The sequence below is a fragment of the Ranitomeya imitator genome, chromosome 2 (assembly GCF_032444005.1).
Source record: "Ranitomeya imitator isolate aRanImi1 chromosome 2, aRanImi1.pri, whole genome shotgun sequence".
Taxonomy (NCBI): Eukaryota; Metazoa; Chordata; class Amphibia; order Anura; family Dendrobatidae; genus Ranitomeya; species Ranitomeya imitator.
Genome location: NC_091283.1, coordinates 187,446,343 through 187,464,471, shown reverse-complemented (window position 1 = coordinate 187,464,471; position 18,129 = coordinate 187,446,343). Strand labels below are relative to the sequence as shown.

Below are 18,129 nucleotides of genomic sequence, written 5' to 3'. Positions count from 1 at the left end.
TTTTAATGATTTTTCGGATGACTGTAAATTGGGGACTATAATTAGATACAAAGGTGATGTGGTCTGAACTATGGGATAATTTTTTTCTTTCAAGATATACTCTCAGTGTGTTGTATTATGTTATTCGTTTTCTTGAGGATCCAATTAGGATATTTTCTAGTCTGTAATCTCCAGTTCACCATTTTAGCTTCATGTTTAAATCTCGTTTCTGATGTCCTGTTCCTTTCGCTACATATCAATTTACCAATGGGGATGTTTTTAAAAGATTGTTTTGGCTGACATGAAGTTGCTAGAAAGGTAGAGTTTTAGTTGCTCAGCTTTTTCTGTAGGGGATAACAGACACACCCATAGATTAATTAATTAATTAGAGTAATGTCCAATCAGTCTATTTGTTATTCCTGGACATTATACGTGAATTTAAGATTCAAGTTATTGGTTTAGATATTGTACAAAATCAACAGCTATATCTCTGGTGAAATCCCATATCAGGAGGAGGTCGTCTATGTAGCGACCATACCCCAGGATTTGTGAGAAGGATTGTAATCCTTATAATTCTGCAGCACCACTGGTCTCCGAGCCTTAGACTTCTGTGTGCGTGAGCTGACTCTTATTTGCTTTTTCTTTATCTGATTGCGTGTGTTGTGCTTCTCTAATTTTTTCAATATTAGACCTTCATTATTTTGTTTAACATACCAAGTATCATACTATAGTAATTATAATAACAATTTGTTGGAAAGGTCTATATATTTTAGACAAAAAGCACCGATTTCCACAGCGATACAAGAAATCCCACAATGCTCAGTAGATAATCATTATTTCAGAATTGTCTAAAGGACCATCCTTTTCACCAATGAATGAATTTGACGTTATAAGATGCTTTTAGATGTGAACACGTTTACAAAAACTTCATCTTTACGTTATCACTTTTATGAAACTGAAGAACAGTCTTCATATACCAACAGTCATTCAAGGAATACTCCTCTCACTTCATCTGCGGTTACCAACATAGGAACTTTTCAAGAACAAAAAACAGTGAGCTGACTTTCCCTCTATTGCCCCTGCTCATTATCAAACATTGTTTCAAGAACAATATTCAATCTTAGACCTTAGACAATTGCTCAGTGAGAGTACATAAGACATTATGGATTTCAATTAATTTTTTGCTACAATGAACGCTTTTTATTATCCATTCAGTCCCGTTCTCCCATTCTGAACTCTTTCCAAGAAGTAATCTAAGGAATTTCAGTTATAAAAAAAATCCCTCAAAACACAACATGTTCTATCTAATATCACCCAACGTGAAAGAGAAAAATATTTAGAATTGAGAGTGCTCAGTGGTTGATACCTTTTAATGGCTAAATAAAAATATGGTAACAAATTGCAAGCTTTCGAGACAACACAGGTCTCTTCATCAGGCAAAGACTAAAAGAAATTCTGAAGAATCTCATATTTATGCACAACACAGCACAGAAAAAAAAAACATGGATAAGACAGGTGACATGAAGCAGAATTACCATGAGTGATAAACAGTTATGTCCATAAATATTGCGCCAGTTCTTAGATAAGGAATGTTTTATTGTCCTCTGATTGGGGTCTCTGTTGTGATGACCCCTCATAGTTGATGTAAAAATACATAAATCCATGCGACACATTCATTCCTGCACTAAGACTGTCAAAGGTCGTCATCAGTTTATATTCCCAGACTCTTCTGTCTCTCTTAGATTTGAAGCCACCTTTAAACACAAGTAATTTCATGTCCATAATGTTATAACATTATGGACATGAAATTACTTGATTCTTTTTCAACAAATTAACTTTATTGAACAGTGTAAATTCCATCTTCGTTACAGCACAAAATGTTACAGTCACGTATTTTTCAGCCTGACTTATCCCTTTCTTGTCTGACACCCCTGGACCCTGAGATACTCCGTTCGGCTCCGCAGCTTTCATGGGTTCTGACCCACCTTTCGACACTGTTCCACCTTCTGCCTCTTGACGGTGAATAAGGCATTCTCTTCTGCACCTAACTTGGGCCGTAGGCCCCAGACGTCCTGGGAAAGTCTGCTAAAGTTAGTAGGGGTTTTCCGCATGCTGCCCAAAAGATCGTACTTTCCTGTCCTTTTTGGCCATTTGGCCTTAGATTCCACCAAGTCATGCTTTCTATCTAATCTCTCATCTCATCTCTATCTGACTAAAACCAGGAATTGTTTCCCCATAGAACTACCTTTACCCCTCCCAAACTGAGGCTGTATTTTAAAGAGAAGCAGTCAGGTCCCCCATGCCCTCCAACCCAGCAGCATGTACTTTATTAGGAGTAAATTCCCTGCCTAATTAGCCCTGCATAACGTTTTTCTGTACAAATGAGGTTTACAAGAAGCATTTATATTGTCCCCGTTTGCTATGCTAATGAGGACATTGACTATTCGAGTCGGCGTTAGTTGCCCCAGACTAGTCAGCCCTGTCTTCATGCCTTGTGGGCGTGATAATTTGCAGGAGCTGTTGTTATCGCCAGCCCCTGCAAATCTAGGGCATGCCCGCCGCTCATTCCGGCAGCATCACTGCGTCTCTAAAGCCAGGTGTACGTTTAGAAGATGGCTTCCGGACATGCACAGTTTACGCCTCTGAAGCCGGGAAGTGTACACCCAGCTTCAGAGATGAAGTGATGCTGTCAAAATGAGCTGCACACATGCAGGAGATCTGCATGGAGATGAAGCTGCTCATGCAAATTTGAACACGGAAAGAGGGCTGATTAGTCTGGGGAAACTAACGCCCCATCGGCTAGTCAAAGCCCTCGTTAGCATAGCAAATGGGGACATTATAAAAACTTTTTTTATGTACTCATAAATAAGGGAATGGTGCTGGGTTGGAGGGCATGGGGAACCTGACAGGTTCTCTTTAACTTTTCCTATGCTATACTTATTTATATCCTGCTTCTACTGTGCCCTCCATTGCGCTACCCCATTCCTATCTATACCTATATCTATTGCTTTATGTTATTCCTATACCTATATCTTAATCTTATCCTTTCCCTATATCTAATACATTTATCAGAACACATTGAGTCACCCACATATTATAGCAATACTTCAACAATGATAATGGTCTATGCAATAGAAAATGCTTTTCATATACCCAGGCTATAATTGTTTTTCTAATTACGGAGAAGCACATGACCAGCCTGGTAACCCTCTAACACAAGATCTAACTTGTATTCCAGGAGCTGATCTTGAATCTCACCGCTAAATTCAAAAATTTTTTTTAGATACTTCTTAAGGAGGGAGCAAATATAGGTGCAATAATGGAAAGATTAGTTAAAGACCTCCTAGTACAATTTCCTGTAATCCCAATATATCATTCACTTACAAAATGTCACAAAACTCAATTCCTTCCCCTTTATGACACATTGAGGGCTTGGGAGAGAAGCTCAGCTCCTGGGTGGATCTATATTTACAAGCATTGTTTAAGAATCTGCCCAGCTATGTTCCTGTTACAAAAGATGTAATTTCCTCATTATGTGGTACACAATGGCCAAAAACCTGCATATCATTATCTTGTGATGTTATAGGACTGTATCCACGTATATCACATGAATTGGTGGTTTCATTACTGAAACCTGCATACTTACAGTGGTTATTCTCCTGAAACTCAAACATTTATTTTGATAGTAGTTGATATTTTATTAAATCACAATTATTTTTCATTTAAATGGGACTTTTTATTTACATTAACAAGGAGCTTCTATGGGGGCGAGATTTTCCCCTTCAATAGCAAACATCTATATGTCCAGATGGAAAGAATCATTCATATTCCCCGACACCAACCCTTTCTGCTACCATATCAGGTGGTATGGTCGCTACATAGACGACCTCCTCCTGATATGGGATTTCACCAGAGATATGGCTGTTGATTATGTACAATATCTAAACAATAATAATATGAACCTTATATTCATGTATATTGTCCAGGAAACCCAAATAGATTTCTTGGACTTTACTTTAATTAATCTACAAGTGACTTATCTCCTACAGAAAAAGTTCAGCAACTAACTCTACCTTACTAGCAACTTCATGTCACCCAAAACAAACCATTAAAAACATCCCAATTAATGAATGGACACAGACAAAGGGATTTTTGTGTACTCACCGTAAAATCCTTTTCTCCGAGCCATTCATTGGGGGACACAGACCGTGGGTGTATGCTGCTGCCAATAGGAGGCTGACACTAAGTGATACAAAAAAAGTTAGCTCCTCCCCTGCAGTATACACCCTCCTGCTGGCTCTCAGCTAACCAGTTCGGTGCAAAAGCAGTAGGAGATCAATAACAATATATGAGCGTATAGCATGTCATATTATAAAAAACAATCATAAGCTAATAACAGGGTGGGAGCTGTGTCCCCCAATGAATGGCTCGGAGAAAAGGATTTTACGGTGAGTACACAAAAATCCCTATTTCTCCTTCGCCTCATTGGGGGACACAGACCGTGGGACGTCCCAAAGCAGTCCCTGGGTGGGGAAAACAACAGATCAGGCCCTGTGTAACCGCTACTTACAAGTGCGCCACCGCGGCCTGCAGAGTCCGCCTGCCCAGACTCACATCTGTGGAAGTGTGGGAATTATAGTGCTTCAAGAATGCATGCGGACTGGACGAATCCGCAAGCTTGCAGGCGTGCCTTTCTGACGCCTGGTGCCTAGAACCCTTGATAGACAGGGAGATAGGCTGACATCTAGCACGGAAGGACTCCTGGATGGTGAAAAGAATTCACCATGTTATCATGGTCGATGAAACGGCTAAACCCTTCCTGAAAATGTCAGGAAGCCTTCCTCTACCATCAGGAAGCCCAAATAAAACGTCCAACCTTCAGAAGGACGCCGTCCTCAAGACGTACCTACTCAGAGCACTTACTTCGTCCAGAATATGGGGGATCTTATTCCATTTTGTGGACTGGAGCCAAAAGAGATGAGGGAAGAACTATGCCCTCATAACAGTGGTAATACAGTACCACCTTGGTAACAAGGGATGGAGATGACCTGAGGACAACCTTGCCTCGAAGGAAATAAGGGAAAAAAGTCTGAAAGAGCTAGCTCCGAAGACTCGTCAGAGTGAGAATATCGCAGAGGAGAACGGGACGACTTTCCCTGATAGTAAAGTCTGCCCGGATGAAAAAGGAGCCTACTGTAAGGCTCCTAGGAATAATAAGGTCCCAATGATCTAACGGTATGTGATAGGGAAGAACTACGTGTGAAAACTCCCTGTGAGAAAGTCCCTACTTGCGGTTGTGCTGCGATAAGGCGAGAAGATACTAGCTCCGCAAACAAAAAAACGGACGTGGTCAGTGCGGATCTCTGAGGATCACTGGGGCCCCTTTCTGCTTCCGAAAGGCTTTCGGAAGCAGTGGAAGGAGAGTTATGGAAACTGGTACCATGGCAGAACCAGAGCATGGAGAGCGATGGCTCTTGGATCTCGAGGCCGAACCACGAACTCGAGTACATTGGCCTTCAGTCTGGATGTCATCCCACCTACAACTGGAGAGCTCCAGTAAGGACAGAACTGATGGAAGACTTCGGGGTGAAGTTCCCACTGACTTGAGGCGGAACTCTGACGGCTGAATTTGTTTGCCGTTCAGAGTTCTACTTCTGGGATATATACTGCCGAGATCACCGAATAGTAGACTTCGGCCCATCAGAGAAAGTGAGGTACCTCGGTCATGGCGCCTGACCATGGGTACCTGCTAGATGACTGACGTAAGGCACCGCCGTGGCATTATCCAATTGAATTCGGATAGGGAGACCCGCCAGAAGGCAGTGGACCTGCTGTAAGACTACCGTTCGGATCTCCAGAACAATGATGGGGAGAAGAAGACTGGCATTGAAAGTTACTAATAACCATTGAACCGGGAGAAAGGCCCTGGATGAAGAAGGAGCTCAGAGACTATTGTCTGAAAGTCTGTTTGACTTGCTGAAAACGAGCGGAGCGAAGGAAACCGTTTCCATTGTCGTCACCATTTTTGCTCAGAACTCTCTTAGCAAATCGAATGAGGGGGTGACTAATCAAGTCCTCAGAACTCTCCTTGCGGGAGCTCCCTGTTGAAGGGCCATGATCTTGTCTCGAGGAAGAATTACCATCCTTCTAGAAGTGTGCAGGATCATCCTCAAAAAGGATATCTGCTGGGCTGGAAATGAGGAGAACTTGTCTAAGTGTAGCTGCCAGCCCAGGAGAGAAGGTATCGCAAGAGATATAGACGACTCAGCGTAGTCCTGGAAGGGCGGCTAGACAGACCAAACAGGGCAGGACGAGCACGCCTCTAGAGTGCAAGAGAAACATGACATCCGCCATGACCCGAGCGAACACTCTGGGTGCGGAAGCAAGGCCGAAGGACAAGGTTGTGACTTGAAAATGCTGTTGACGAATGGAAAGGCGAAGGAATTTTTGCAGAGGGCAAGCAACCCGAATGTCGATGGATGCCGGAAACTGCACCTTTTTCTGCTGAAGTAATGGCTGAGCGGAGGGACTCCATCCAAAGAAGGAGGACCATGTCAAAGGTTGTTAGAAGTTTGAGGTCCAGGGTCGATCTTACTTTTCGTTCCCCTGTTTGGAACCAAGATCCCTTAGATCTAGACTGTGCTGGACAATCCTTATACAATCCTTTGTCAGTCTCCCGCTCAAAAGATTTGATTGGCCAGTTGTTGCTGGTGTGAATCAAGGTAGTTAAGGTCTCCAGCCAGGAGACCATTGCTCTAGCAATCCATGCGGCCGCTAGGGAGGATAGAGCGCTGGACCCGAAGCCGCAAGACGGAACGAACCAGATTTGCTATCTGACAGTCCGTGGTAATTTTAATTGATGACCCCTCAGGTAGGGATACTGGTAGGTATACCACAGGAGATTCTACCCGGTTAAACTGCCCCATGGCAGAATGTGCGGCTGCATCCAGCAGGTCATAGTCTCTTGCCATCTCCTCTTTTCACGGTGCAGAGATAAAAATTAGGAACCCTCGATCCATCAACCTCTTAACAGGGAAGTGGAGAGGAATTGTCCGCCCTCTTGCATCATCCACTAAATAGTGGTGATGCAGAGGGGGGAGCTCGTACGCCAAAAAGGGTGCCTCTATATGTCCACAGAGTTCAGGTCTCCAGGTGGACAGGACATGTTGTCTGGCATTAGGCCTGGATGCAGAAGAGGAAACATGGAGACGACACTCCGTGTGCTCGTCTGTTGATGGTGTGGGGAGATCGGTGCCCCTTAAAGGACCCGTCGCCCTTAAAAAACAGGCCAGGCATGGCATCCCACGTAGAGCCTTCTGTCCAGTGAATCGCTTATCCGAATTGAATGGCAAATGCTCTCGAGGGAGTTTAGTCTCTGAAGCTCTGGCAAGCTCAGGCAGTATCCAATCCATATTGAGAGCCTTGTTGTCATCAAATCATTGGTGAGGGAGCAGAAAACGAAAAACTTCCGTTTTCTAGATGCCTGTATGTTTCTAGATGTCTGCACATTTCTAGAATACTTGCGGCCCCTGCTAGCCGACGGCTCCCATGTAGGATAGGGACCATGTATATTGGTCCTGCGAGCACTCCAAACACAGAGGGTACACAGAGGGATTCAATCTCTTGGTCCGAGAACCATGGATTGATCAGTGAAGAATTCCACTGAGGGGAACAAGAGGATAAAGCTGGGGTCGGCGGCGGAGGGCTCCTCGGACTGATCAAGCACCTTTAAGACCAGGGAATACTGGTCATGCACCTTTAAGACCAGGAAATACTGGTCATACGCCTTTAAGACCAGGGAATACTGGTCATGCGCCTTTAAGACCAGGAAATACTGGTCATGCACCTTTAAGACAAGGAAATACTGGTCATACGCTTTTAAGACCAGGGAATACTGGTCATACGCCTTTAAGAACAGAGAATACTGGTCATGCGCCTTTAAGACCAGGGAATACTGGTCATGCGCCTTTAAGACCAGAGAATACTGGTCATGCGCCTTTAAGACCAGAGAATACTGGCCATGCGCCTTTAAGACCAGAGAATACTGGCCATGCGCCTTTAAGACCGGGGAATATTGGTCATGCACGTTTAAGACCAGGGAATACTGGTCATGCACCTTTAAGACCAGAGAATACTGGTCATGCACCTTTAAGACCAGATAATACTGGTCATGCGCCTTTAAGACCAGAGAATACTGGTCATGCGCCTTTAAGACCAGAGAATACTGGTCATGCGCCTTTAAGACCAGAGAATACTGGTCATGCACCTTTAAGACCAGAGAATACTGGTCATGCACCTTTAAGACCAGGGAATACTGGTCATGCACCTTTAAGACCAGGGAATACTGGTCATGCACCTTTAAGACCAGGGAATACTGGTCATGCACCTTTAAGACCAGAGAATACTGGTCATGCACCTTTAAGACCAGATAATACTGGTCATGCACCTTTAAGTCCAGGGAATACTGGTCATTCACCTTTAAGACCAGAGAATACTGGTCATGCACCTTTAAGACCAGAGAATACTGGTCATGCACCTTTAAGACCAGAGAATACTGGTCAAGCACCTTTAAGACCAAAGAAAACTGGTCATGCACCTTTAAGACCAGAAAATACTGGTCATGCACCTTTAAGACCAGAGAATACTGGTTATGCACCTTTAAGACCAGAGAATACTGGTCATGCACCTTTAAGACCAGAGAATACTGGTCATGCGCCTTGAAGACCAGAGAATACTGGTCAAGCGCCTTTAAGACCAAAGAAAACTGGTCATGCACCTTTAAGACCAGAGAATACTGGTCATGCACCTTTAAGACCAGAGAATACTGGTCATGCACCTTTAAGACCAGAGAATACTGGTCATGCACCTTTAAGACCAGAGAATACTGGTCATGCGCCTTTAAGACCAGGTACTTCCTTACCCGGGTACTGATGTAGAGTCGATGTGCCCCTTTAATGCAAAAATACTGTCACCCCAGAGTGAGCTGGCCGGGTGGACCAAGATGGCCCCCGGGAGCTGCAGAGTTGATAAAATCTCGCAGAGAGCGAGAAGCGCCAATTTGGGGGGCGGAGCCACAGACACGATGTTGAATAGGCCTAAGCCGGGGCCTAAATTTCTGTAGCCGGCGGAAGTCACCAGTAGGTCGTTCCAGGCAAGACTTCCAGGATGCGGCCTACAAATCGGCCGAAGCCGGGGGCTAAATTTTTGCAGCCATCCAGAGCGTTACCTCAGAGAGGTGGGCCACAGGGAAGTGGCTGAGGCTGCCTGTCAGCATGTGGATATCCCTCTGAAGATGGATCCACTCACCATTGGTGCGCGTCCCGGCATGGAGCCGCCGCGGATGTGGGTTTCAGCGCTGTTCTGTGCAGCGTGGACGGTGCAGGAATGAGCCTCAATCCATCATCCGTTTGTTAGGGAGGTGGAGAGGAACCGTCCGCCTCCTTGTGCCATCCGCTTTCACAGTGGTGGGACAGTGGGGGCTGCTCGGACGCCATAGAGAGGAGCCTCTGTACAGCCACGGAGCTCAGTCCGGGTGGACAGGGCCAGTTGTCCGGCATTAGGCCTGGCTCCAGGAGAGGATACATGGAGGCGACACTCCATGTGGTCGCCTGCTGCTGGTGTGGGGAGATCGGGACCATGAAGGAACCGTCGCCCCTGAGGTGAGCTCAGGCATGGCTTCCCACGTCGCAGGAGAGGGTACGGGGAGGTATACTCGCCGTGCTCGCCTGTTGATGGTTCGGGGGAGATCGGAACCTTGAAAGGAACCGTCGCCCCCTTCACTCCGTTAATTAAAAAATAAAAATTTACAGAAAAGTAAACAATAAAATAAAAACGTTGGGGTCTGAACCAGACCCAAGTGCCTCCTACAGACACTAAGCAAGAACTGGTTAGCTGAGAGCCAGCAGGAGGGTGTATACTGCAGGGGAGGAGCTGAGAGCCAGCAGGAGGGTGTATACTGCAGGGGAGGAGCTGAGAGCCAGCAGGAGGGTGTATACTGCAGGGGAGGAGCTGAGAGCCAGCAGGAGGGTGTATACTGCAGGGGAGGAGCTAACTTTTTTTGTATCACTTAGTGTCAGCCTCCTATTGGCAGCAGCATACACTCACAGTCTGTGTCCCCCAATGAGGCGAAGGAGAAAAAAGGATTTTTTAAATGTGGCCAATCTATATCCACGTTGTAAACATGTCGAAAATAACTCATTTTACATAGAATAAACTCACATCTAAATGTTCAGCAACCACAAAACACTTTTCCTTAAGGTACCGTCACACTCAGCGACGCTGCAGCGATATAGACAACGAGCTGATCGCTGCAGCGTCGCTGTTTAGGTCGCTGTAGAGACGTCAAACACAGCAGCTCCAGAACGATGCAGGAGCGATCCAGTGACGTAACGGCGACTCACTTATCGTTCTCGCAGGTCGTTAGCTCCATGTAAAACATTGCTGGCATCGTTGCTTTTGCTGTCAAACACGATGATACACGCCGACCTGACGACCAAATAAAGTTCTGGACTTCTAGCTCCGACCAGCGATGGCACAGCGGGATCCAGATCGCTGCTGCGTGTCAAACACAACGAGATCGCTATCCAGGACGCTGCAACGTCACGGATCGTTGTCGTTCTCGTTGTAAAGTTACTGAGTGTGAAGGTACCTTTACAACATGGAGGAGATACATCTTGTGTTACAGTGGGTATAGAACGGGCCACACAGAGGTGGAGGCCATCGTAGGAAGTTACTCAATTGGGAATCATGGCGGATATACAACCTACAAACAAGAATGCCACAGGGTGTGAAAATTAAATATGACCTCATATCATTATGAATGATTTTTGATCCCAACAATATGTGTTTTCTTTCATTGTTTTTCTGTTTTTATATTTACTTAAGTTTCGATCTGCTTATACCGACCATATGGATTGAATCTTTCAGACCTTGTGTCGATGACAAGATATGACGTAAAATGTCGACCAGTCTTTCATATATGCAGTGATTAAAGACCTTTCTGTGTGAAACGCGTTTGCGATATAAACTCCCAGATGAGCTTGTGACATTTATCCAATATTAAGATTTGTACACTTGACTCTTAAATTTGATAATTTTAAGGAGATCCTGACGTTGGAATCCTTTTCTTCAACATAAAGAAAGGAGAATAGGAACCCCTGAAGTTTGTGTGAACTTTTCGTGGGAAAACATCGTAGCAGCTGGTCTTCATCCACTAGCTCAGAGAAAACTGAAAATTAGAAGAAGAGGTTGCAGAAAGGAAAACTGGTGAAAAAGGCACATGAAAGATTATTCTAAAAAAAAAAATTACAATATGGCAAAATTAATAGCACAATCGAGAAGCACCGAAGTATGATATATCTGAGAACGACAAAGTTCTGCTCTCCCCAAACACCAATAAGGTGTCCTATCACTGGGACCACTCCAAGCAAATATAAATACGAAACAACAGAGTGATGAAGTCCACAAAGACATAATTAAAAATGTCAATCGTAATTTTATTATGAACAAAATGTATCAACAAACATATACAAAGATGAGTCAAATGCCGCAAAAATGTGCTGTAAGCACCATGCAGGCTAAGGAAGGACAATAAGGCAAAGGCATGACGGAATATGAGCAGAGAGGGGGAAGCACTCCCACTGTATCTTTATATATCTGGCATAGTGCTGGTGCATATACGTTGTACAGGGTCCCACAGGTATCCTATAAGCATAAATACCCAGATGCCACTAATACCACAATGCAGGCTTACCCATCTTTAGGTGTCAGGAAGCGCACCCCCTCCTTCTCAAAGCCCCCGAACGCACGTTTCGCCAAATGGCTTTTTCAACAGGGTTCAGTATGCTTTGTCCCATGTTGCTTTATATAATAATGAAACCGGAAGTAGCGCCAGACATGCCGGCGCATGCGCAGAGGTACCCGGCGCGCGTCATCGCCGAGGCCGCTGTAGCTGGGCGTGGGTGTAGGCGGAACACCGCCTAATGACGTCATGTAACCCACACGCCCAGTACAATACAGCGGCGTCAGCCAGGACGGCCAGCCCAGACCACACCGAGCATGCGCACTGTCGGCAGCCATCTTTAAGAAGACCACGGTGGCGGCCATTTTTTAGAAGAATAAAATCGCTACACATTCATATGAAGTGCTAATACATTAAAGGCAGTGGAGCCATATAAAAAAATACAATAAGAACATCATAATTAGTGCAAATAACAAACAGGAGTCAGAAAATCTACCCCTACTGCATTCAAAATAGTAAACATCAATATGGTGAACATATAAAGTGGCAGTGCAGAAGAATAATGTGCTGAAATATTCGGCCAAAATAGGCATAAAGACGAAATTGGTGACTTCAATATCTTGTAATTTTCATCTGTAGTGAAGGGAATCAGTGTAGCCATGTAGCATCCAAAGACCGTGGACAGATAAGAGAACATACTGACACTAAAATAAGAACACACATGAAACAGTTAAAAACAACATATAATAAAAAGAATGGCGGATATACTCAATTCAGGGAGAGAAAAAGATAGAGGTCCCCCATAATCTCTGTGCGGCACAGGCAAGGCAAGGTAATAAAATGGTAGAACACAGTTTCACAGCACTATAGGGCCAGATCGGTTAGAGAAAGGGGGCGAAGCTTAGTTTCTCGTTCAGGCCCTTCGGAGCCATAGTATCGAGGGTAAAGATCCACTTACACTCACGTTGTGCTAGTAGTTTGATCATATTACCACCTCTAATACCTCCGTGTATCCTGTCTATGCCTCTAACTTTAAGGCCTCGAGGATCAGAGCCATGAAAGAGTCGGAAATGTCTCGGTAGGGTTTTGAGACTCGACACATCAGCTGCCTCCCTGGCAGCTAAAATATCTCTTACATGTTCGCGTGTCCGAACTTTGAGCTCCCTAGACGTGAGACCGACATAGACCAAAGAACAGGGGCAGGTGGCGTAATATACGACAAATGATGTATTACATGAGATATATTCCCGTATTTTGAATTCTCTGCCCCCGTCTGAGGTCCTGAAGGTCCCACATCTGAGAATGTTCGGACACGCGATGACGCGCGCCGGGTACCTCTGCGCATGCGCCGGCATGTCTGGCGCTACTTCCGGTTTCATTATTATATAAAGCAACATGGGACAAAGCATACTGAACCCTGTTGAAAAAGCCATTTGGCGAAACGTGCGTTCGGGGGCTTTGAGAAGGAGGGGGTGCGCTTCCTGACACCTAAAGATGGGTAAGCCTGCATTGTGGTATTAGTGGCATCTGGGTATTTATGCTTATAGGATACCTGTGGGACCCTGTACAACGTATATGCACCAGCACTATGCCAGATATATAAAGATACAGTGGGAGTGCTTCCCCCTCTCTGCTCATATTCCGTCATGCCTTTGCCTTATTGTCCTTCCTTAGCCTGCATGGTGCTTACAGCACATTTTTGCGGCATTTGACTCATCTTTGTATATGTTTGTTGATACATTTTGTTCATAATAAAATTACGATTGACATTTTTAATTATGTCTTTGTGGACTTCATCACTCTGTTGTTTCGTATTTATAATATGGCAAAATTATAAGGATATTTTATTAAAAAATAAATAAAAATTAAAAACAAATTAGCAATTTCAATAGTTTATTAACTTACAATATAATGCTTGTTAAATACATTGCATACATTTTTAAGCAGTTATTTAATTGGTAGAAACAAAGTGGAGGGGTGCCCATCCAAAAATTTCCCCAGCAATCTCTGGTCTGACCATATCATTTATGTGTACATGGGTCTTATCTGCTCCCAGGTCTTATAACTGGACATGTCAAGTAGTTGCCTTGCTTGGCAAATGAAGACCGCGATTAGGGTGAGCACATCTCCCTCTGCAAAGTGAGGATAATTTGGCTCCTTTCCAAAACTTCGTTTATATATTTCGGACAAGGTGTGTCTTCCCTTGACATATTTGGCAGTCGGATCATCAAGCTTTCGGAAAGCTTGGAGAGAATCCAGGCACAACATGGTGCCGGGAAAGTCTTCATTTTGTTGCTGCAGCTCAGACTTCAAAAGGGGAAAGTCATAGAAAAACCCATTATGGGCAACCAGGCAGACGGGTTTAGCCTGGCGATCGACAAACTGGTTGATTGACTTGATGAGATTTGTGTCAAACTTTTGCTTTTCGCTGTCGTTGAGGTTTTTGTTGCTGAGTCCCGTGATGGTGGAGGCTCCTTCAGTGAGGGGTTTCCCTGGATCCACACAAAGACAAAGCTTGTCCATGACCCTTGGGAGCTGAACTTCTCCAGACTCATCAGTTACGGAGTTCTCCAGAGAGGACACATGGACGGCAATCAGACAGATCTCGGTTATTTTAGGTAGATCTTGATTTAGACCCGTAGCTTCCAGGTCCAAGAAGACAAAGGTTTTCACTTCTCCACTCATAACTGAGGTCTGTGATTGAAGATCCTGAAAAAAAATAATACATTTATGTCACCACTGAGATTACTAGTTACTAGACCAGTTTCTAATAAACCTTGACTTCCTGATGAACAGAGCCAAAACAAGTCAGTGCAGTGTAAAGAGGCAGTCTACAGTATAGCAGATGGAACTTCCTGTGACCACCTCATAGCATGTAGCTAAAGTTTCTGGAAAAGTAGAGAAGGGATTTATGACTGACTACAAGCAAAATATTAATCCATAAAACTATGTATAAAATAATCAACAAAGCCCTGTTATCCAGCCACCATCAGCATTTTTTTAAATCTACTTTTTTTTGTTCCTTGTGGTACATCCTAACTTTTTTTTTAACCAAATTCGTCAAACTGGTGCTGGTGAATATAATATCGAAAGATTTAAGCTCTTGTACTCCACTAGAGCGCTGGAGTACAATTGTGCAAAAACGTGGTAACATTTTGAAACATTGCAAAAACAAGTTAGGTTGGAATCAACTTGGATTACCAAAAAACGAGGTCATAATGCAGACATTTTTTTAAATAATCAAGTAATAGCTTAAATAAGGCACTAATTAAGTTAAAAACCACACAAATAATAAAAAAGTCACTATTAAAACCATTGTTACGCCAGGTGTAAAGACAATGATGAATAATGTTTATACCTAAAGTGGAACATCCCATAAAAAATAATCAGTTTGTCAGCATCTTTATCACTAAATTATTGGGCTTAGCATGTAATTATTGCAAAACTTTATCCATTGGAGCCGAGGGTCAGATGGCTGTATTTAAAGGGGAGATCTGAAACTTTAGAAAAAAAAGGTATGTAGATGCTGATAGAGGCAACTACCTGCCTGTTGACCACTCCTGCCAGAGATTCAGCTGCTCCCTGTCAACAGAGCAGCAGTTTTTATTCCTGTTGACATGGCGGGACTATTGGTGTCATGCTGATTGAAAGCCGGATCTCCGCTGCCTAATTGGGGGAAATCGGCTGTCAATCAGCATGACATAAGTAACGTCAATAGCAAGAGAAACTGTTGTTCTGTTGACAGGGAACAGCTGAATCTCTGGCAGGAGCCGCATACAACAGGCAGGTAGTTGCCTCTGTTAGCAACTACATGTCTTTTTTACTGAAGTCCCGGATATCCTCTTTAATGGTCTGTATAATCACAATGACTGGGATAACCCCCAGCTTACAGCTTTATACGCACAAATGCAGTGGTGAGTTTGGGTTGGGGAGACCTGCGGTCCTTCTGCGGTCCATGAAATATGGTGGTTTGTATCCAGCATGAATGAAGGTCCCAGATATAAGACATGCACCTATCAGATAGTTATGGCATAATGCTCGTCTGTCTTTTGTAACTGCAAACAAAAGGTTTCTATACAAATATTAAAGTTCTGTTTTTCTATTGTATCAAATACTTCATTAATTTGCATTTGATAGTCATACAATGTGATTTTCTGATTAGTATTTGTTAGATTGTCTGTCACAGGTGAAGTGTACCTATGATAAAAATTACAGACCTCTCCATTCTTTGTAGGTGGGAAAACTTGCAAAATCAGGAGTGTATCAAATACTTATTTTCCCCACTGTATGTGATAGTCCGCTACAGCTGTTTCATTAGGGAATGTCCATGTATGCGATTGTCCGCTATTTTTAAAAGTTGCTCCAAACTTATCTAGCTGCCGATAATTCACAAGTGTACGACTAGCTGTCGCGTTACTACCGGGTATATTCGGCATCTTACCTGATCTCGCGGACAGTCCCAGTTTCGCTGATACTCTTGTTGTGCTTGCAAGGACAAGTTCGGACAGATTTAAGTAGTGTGTGGTCCCCTCCCAGGGACTGTAGGACTGGGTGTCATCCATGGAGCTCTGTGCACACACACCCTCTAGCATGTGTCACTGTGACGAGGAACCAGTCACAATGGAGGCTGTCGGCTTCTTGTGCAGTTTCATTTTCGCTCAGAGAAGCTATCACCGAGAGGAAGAATAATGCAAACAGATGGGCGGCTCCTAGTCACAAACCGCAGCTGCTGAAAAACCTCTTTTTTACCAAAAAGTTATGTATGTCAATCATTAGAACGCTTCTCCACAAGTGATCTGCAACAGATTGCATAAAGAGAGAAGAGCAGAACATGTGGTGCTGCTCATCTCTTTATAATCCTCAGGTCCTGAGATCAGAATGTGCCGTCTACACAAATACTGTACACCCACAGATCAATGGAGAAGCCTCGCTGACGTGCTTGTATGAGAAAAGGCATGTCTGCTTACTTCCAGGAACAGCGCCACCCTTGTGTATTGGTTGTGTCTGGTATTGCAGGCTTATTTATTTTAATGGGGAAGAACATGGTTTACAGTAAATGAACCAATATTCCCCCCAGGTCAAATATTCAGCAATAATAGGATGAAAGCATTTCTCACAATAATACATATGCTCGGACACACACCTCTATGTTTAGTGTGACTGGTCCACTTCCTTGAGACATCCCCGCTGCCAGAGATGACAACATTATGTAATATTTTCTTTTCTTTTTGACAATGCGTTTTTTTTTTCTTAAGAGCTCTAAAATGTTTTAATCTTTCACTATTCAAATAATTTTGGTGTTCCCCCTCACTCCCAGCCGATACTTGGGGGCTAATTTTATGTAACTATTATAGTCGTATTCTGCCAATAGCTGTGGAAAATATAATAGGGTGAGGGGTGGGGGGTGAAGAGAAAAAGGATTTTTGGTACTCACCGTAAAATTTAGTTCTTGGAGCCTTCATTGGGGACACAGGTAACCATGGCAAAAAAAGAAGAAAAAAGTTAGCTTTGTGCTGGTCGGTGGGTGTACACTGCTGAGGAGGCATTGAGTCAGTTAGTGAAAAAAGCAGTAGGAGAAGCAACATCAAGAACTATATACAGGCCCAGAGGTTCTCAGGCCTAACAGATACAAAAATAAGGGTGGATGCTGTGTCACTCAAGGGAGGCTCCATGAAAGTGATTTTAAGTACCAAAAATCCTTTTCTTTATCGCTTCATTGGGGGACACAGGTTACCATGGGACATCCTAAAGCAGTCCCAACAGAGGGAACAGAATATCTTGCTCTAATCAGGTCATGCGATGGGTGACCGCCACTTGCAGCACCTTTCTATCTTGACCGGCATCAGCCGAGACATAAGTATGTACCCTATAGAATCTTGCAAAAGTATGAAGAGATGACCAGGTAGCAACATTGAAAATCTGGGTTAAAGAAGCCTGATGGCAAAAAGCTCAGGAGGCCCCCATCGCCCAAGTTGGAGTGAGCCTTCACACCCGGAGTAAGTGGTCTGTCTTTGACACGATAAGCCTCCAAAATATTTGAGAGGATCCAATGGTCGATAGTAGACTTGGCGGCAGAGTCCCTTCTGGCGACCCTCAGTAATGACGAACAAGGAGTCTGATTGTCTGAAGGATGCTGTCCTGCTTGTGGAGAGACCTTTCCAGGGAATGGATGGGTGATGGACAAAAGGAGGGAAGGACAATATCCTCGGTCAATTTGGAATGTGGATACCACCTTAGGAAGAAGGGCACTGGACGAAGGACCACCTTGTCAAAACAAGAAAAGGGGAACGGCAAGAGAGGGAAGCTAGTTCTGAGACATCTAATGGAAGTGATCGCAACTAAAAAGGCGACCTTCCAAGAGAAAAGAATATGAGATGTCCTGGATGGACTCGAAGAGGGATCCCTGAAAA

General features: G+C 44.0%; 1 protein-coding gene across 1 annotated transcript; it reads right to left on the bottom strand.

The window, feature by feature from the left end:
* Positions 1 to 13,595: 13,595 nt before the first annotated feature.
* On the bottom strand, positions 13,596 to 16,341 carry TREX2 (three prime repair exonuclease 2). Its single transcript, XM_069748317.1, has 2 exons — positions 16,161 to 16,341; positions 13,596 to 14,428 (listed from the first exon to the last, which is right to left on the bottom strand). The coding sequence occupies exon 2, from the start codon at positions 14,402 to 14,404 to the stop codon at positions 13,745 to 13,747; it is 660 nt and encodes a 219-aa protein (XP_069604418.1). The 5' UTR covers positions 14,405 to 14,428; positions 16,161 to 16,341; the 3' UTR covers positions 13,596 to 13,744.
* Between the last annotated feature and the right edge of the window lie 1,788 nt (positions 16,342 to 18,129).

Coding starts and splice junctions, on each gene's coding strand:
- TREX2 (XM_069748317.1), bottom strand. CDS start 14,404: ATGAGTGGAGAAGTGAAAACCTTTGTCTTCTTGGACCTGGAAGCTACG.